The sequence below is a fragment of the Lotus japonicus genome, chromosome 4 (genome assembly GCF_012489685.1).
Source record: "Lotus japonicus ecotype B-129 chromosome 4, LjGifu_v1.2".
In the NCBI taxonomy this organism is placed as follows: Eukaryota; Viridiplantae; Streptophyta; class Magnoliopsida; order Fabales; family Fabaceae; genus Lotus; species Lotus japonicus.
The window spans coordinates 31,532,516-31,536,642 of record NC_080044.1 but is presented as its reverse complement, the minus strand read 5'-3'; the positions used below and the strand labels follow the sequence as shown (position 1 = coordinate 31,536,642).

The 4,127-nt window shown below is 48.3% G+C and overlaps 1 protein-coding gene across 1 annotated transcript; it reads right to left on the bottom strand.

Annotated features, from left to right (window-relative positions):
• Nucleotides 1-374: 374 nt before the first annotated feature.
• LOC130712618 (uncharacterized) lies at nt 375-3,044 on the bottom strand. Its single transcript, XM_057562443.1, has 2 exons — nt 2,337-3,044; nt 375-2,192 (listed from the first exon to the last, which is right to left on the bottom strand). The coding sequence occupies exons 1-2, from the start codon at nt 3,042-3,044 to the stop codon at nt 375-377; spliced, it is 2,526 nt and encodes an 841-aa protein (XP_057418426.1).
• Nucleotides 3,045-4,127: the final 1,083 nt, after the last annotated feature.

Below are 4,127 nucleotides of genomic sequence, written 5' to 3'. Positions count from 1 at the left end.
CACATCGCCGACGAGTGACGGCGAGCTGCGTCGGCTTTTCCGGAGCAATCCCCAGACATCAAGGTCGTGTTGGGATTGCCACCTTCAGGGAATTTTTCCCACCGAGCTCTCGCCGCAATTCTGTGTGATTGAAATTGCTGGATACAATTTTTGTATTTTCAATCAGGCGTGATAGCCAACAAACTCCCGAGATGGAGAACAAGAACGTGTCTTTGTTTTTACCGTTTTTGGGCGCTTTTGGCCAATAACTTCCTGGGATAAGTACAAAAGTATGTTTCTTCATTTCGCTTTTAACTCCGCAGCCTACATGAGGCGCCCTGCCCATCTCCGCATCAGATCCAGCTCCCTTTTGCCTTATCAACTGTAATAGTACTTCAGTTTCGCTGCGTTCCAGGATCGTGGCACCCGTTTCCCATCCAAGTTCCCAAAGCTTTTAAGATCCTGTAGGGCCCTTCCCAGATTGGGCTCAGTTTATTTCCGGTGACTCCTGTTCGCTTTTTAAGCACCAAATCCCCTACCTGCATCTCCCTTGGTTTTACCTTGGTGTCATACTTGGCCGCAGCTCGCTGCTTCATCGCGGCCTCCCTGAGGCGGGCCTCATTGTGTGACTCCGACAGCAAGTCTAGTTCTACTGCCATGTTTGAAGAATTTTTGCCCTCGAACTTCGGTGTCGTCCGCCACGAACTGTTGTCTATCTCTACAGGGAGCATGGCGTCCGCCCCGTAAGTCATTCTGAATGGAGTTTCCCCTGTAGTTGAGTGCTGAGTTGTGTTATACGACCAAATTACAATTGGAAGTTCGTCTAACCAAGCCCCCTTGGCCTCCGAGAGTCGGCGTTTCAAACCTCTCAGGATGACTTTGTTCGCCGATTCTGCCTGCCCGTTTGTCTGTGGATGTTCCACCGAAGAAAATCTCCTCTGAATGCCCATCTCTTCGCAGAACTCCTTGGTTTGATTACTTGCGAACTGCGTCCCGTTATCCGAGACGATTGCTCTCGGTACCCCGAACCGGCAGACAATTCTCTTCCAGTAAAAATTTATGATTTTAGTCGCAGTAATGCTCGCTAGAGGCTCAGCTTCCACCCATTTGGTGAAGTAGTCCACCGCCACAAGGATGAACATCATTTGCAACCGAGCGGTGGGAAAGGGCCCGACGAGGTCGACTCCCCACATGGCGAAGGGCCATGGGGAACTGATTGTGACTAATTGCTCCGGCGGAGCTCTAGGTAGGTCTGCAAATACTTGGCACTTCTCGCATTTCCTCACAAACTCTGCACAATCCTTCCTTATCGTAGGCCAATAGAAACCCGCTCTGAGGACTTTGCTCGCCAGCGACCTTCCTCCAATGTGGCTTGCACAAACACCCTCATGAACATTCGTCATAACAGCCTCGTACTTCTCAGGTGGAAGACATCGTAGGAGGGGTGAACTAAATCCTCGCCGAAAGAGTATCCCGTCGAGTAGCGTGTAGTGCCCCGCCTCCCTCTTTTGCGCCTTTGAATATTTTACCACGTCACTTGGTTCCCCCGCCAGAATATCGATGATAGGGTTCATCCAAGTTTCCTGGAGATCAACCGAGGCCACCAAATCCCCTTCTATGCTGGGATTGGCGAGCGTCTCTTGAATCACACTCCGGTTGTTGCCAGGCTTCCTAGTGCTTGCTAGCTTCGCAAGGGCGTCCGCCCTTTGGTTTTGCGCCCTCGGCACGAATTCAACCACCACCTGTTGCAAACGTCCCATGAGCAGCCGCACGTGCTCCACATACTTTATCAAGGTCGGCTCCTTTACCTGAAACTTCCCGTTGTCTTGGCTTGCCACTAGCAGCGAGTTCGTCCTTACCAGCAGACTGTCGATTTGCACCTCAATTGCCAGCTTCAAGCCCGCAATAAGAGCATAGTATTCTGCTTGGTTATTGCTGGTTTTGAACTGGAATTTAAGGGACTGTTCCAACTCCAATTCCTCGGGCCCCTGCAGCGTGACCCCAGCCCCGCTTCCGTTGTCATTCGACGACCCATCGACAAACAATATCCATTGCGTGCTCACCTTTTCACCTTTTTCTGGCGTCAATTCCACCACAAAATCCGCTAAGGTCTGTGCGCCGACCTTCCCCCTTTTGTCATACTGTAATCCATATTCCGACAACTCTACTGACCACGCGACGAGCCTTCCTGACAAGTCTGGCTTCTGCAATACCTGTCTCAAAGGAAGGTCAGCTCTTATTTTTACCTGAAAGCTTTGAAAATACGGTCGTAGGCGTCTGGCGGTGACGAGGACGGCAAGCGCCGCTTTTTATATCTTCTGATACCTGACCTCCGCCCCCTGAAGTGTATGGCTTACGAAATAGACTATCTTTTGCTCTCCATCCACCTCCTGAAGGATCACCGAGCTTATTGCGTGATCACCATCAAAGAAGTATAAATGCAAAGGAAGACCTTGGACAGGTTTTGATAGGACTGGTGGGGCGGACAACATCTCCTTTAGGCGGGTGAAGGCCTCCTCGCACTCTGAATTCCACTCAAATGTCGCGTTCTTCTTGAGGCATTTGAAGAACGGGGCTGATTTGTCGCCCGAGTGAGGGAGGAAAAGGGATAAGGCCGCGATCCGCCCGGTTAGTCTCTGCACCTCCTTCACATTGCTCGGGCTTTTCATCTCCTGGATTGCCTTACATTTATCTGGATTGATTTCGATTCCTCTCGATGTAATCATGAAGCCTAAAAACTTCCCACCCCGTATGCCGAAAGAACACTTTTTTGGATTAAGCTTCATGTTATGCTTGCGAATCCTACCGAAGGCCTCCATCAAATCCTCATGATGGTTTGATCCCAAAACCGATTTAACGATCATGTCGTCAACGTACACCTCCATGTTCCTTCCCACTTGGCCTTCAAACACCCTATCCATCAACCGCTGATACGTCGCCCCCGCGTTCTTTAACTCGAAAGGCATAGTCTGGTAACAGTAGTTTACCCTTGCAGTCATAAAAGCTGTTTTGTCTTCGTCCGACGGATGCATCTTAATTTGGTGATATCCTGAATAAGCATCCATTAAACTCAGAAGTTCATTCCCTCAAGCTCCGTCCACCAGCTTATCTATGCTCGGCAAGGGATAAGAATCTTTTGGGCATGCCTTGTAACACCCCGATTTCGGTGGCGTCACTTTAGTAACCAAAATAAACTTAATGCGGAAAAACGTGAATATTTTTTTTTTTTATAATAATAACTAAGACAAGACTGAATTAAATAAAACCCAAAAGCGAAAAGCAATAGAGCTAATATACTATATATAAACAGCCTCCGCTGTAAGTAACCTCGTCACGAGTAAACCTCTAGTGACGGAAAGAAAAGTGTAACGCCCGAAGGCAAAATGTACAAACCAAATCTAAAGGTAAGTGTCCGCAACACTATCCCTCAAAACTGAGAATAAGCTGGCCCATCGGCCTGAAGCAAGACCTCCTAAGTCCAACCAACTCTCTGTGATTCTCGTAAAGAACCACACAAAAAGCTATAGGTGGGAAACTACCCTGTCCCCAAAGAAAACAAATGATGTTCAGAGCTAAGACTCTACTCCTACACTAATCCCATCTCGAGGAGCTCACACCAGCACTAAAACCTACATGCTAGCATGATCGTCGCCCGAATCTGAATCCAGAACGACCTAGTCTATGTACACCATCCGTCCTCCTCTCGCTACCGCGATACGCTCCAGTTCCCGCATCTCAACCCTAGTTCCTCCCGAAGGATGAACCATCATGAATCAGCCCGCCAAAGACATCTGACAAAGGGCGTTTGTTCGCCAAAGCACACACAGAAGACGCGAGGGTCAACTCCAAAGAATTATGTAAATAATAGCACCAATAAATATAAATAAGATAATAGCCACTTAGGCTTATAACTAGGGATAACGTCCTAGGGTTGCATATTTCCACAAAGAATATAACGACTGTAAATCACAGTTAACATGCATCAAGTAGAACTAACAAGTATCAAACACACTCATCAACTATGTCAGTATGCATGTTGCATGAAATGATATGCAGGTTAACCCAGTCAACCAATATGCAATCCGGAACGGATGGACATCATCGGATCAGCCCTTCACCAGCCACGGTGGTGCCATTTCGGCCCGTGA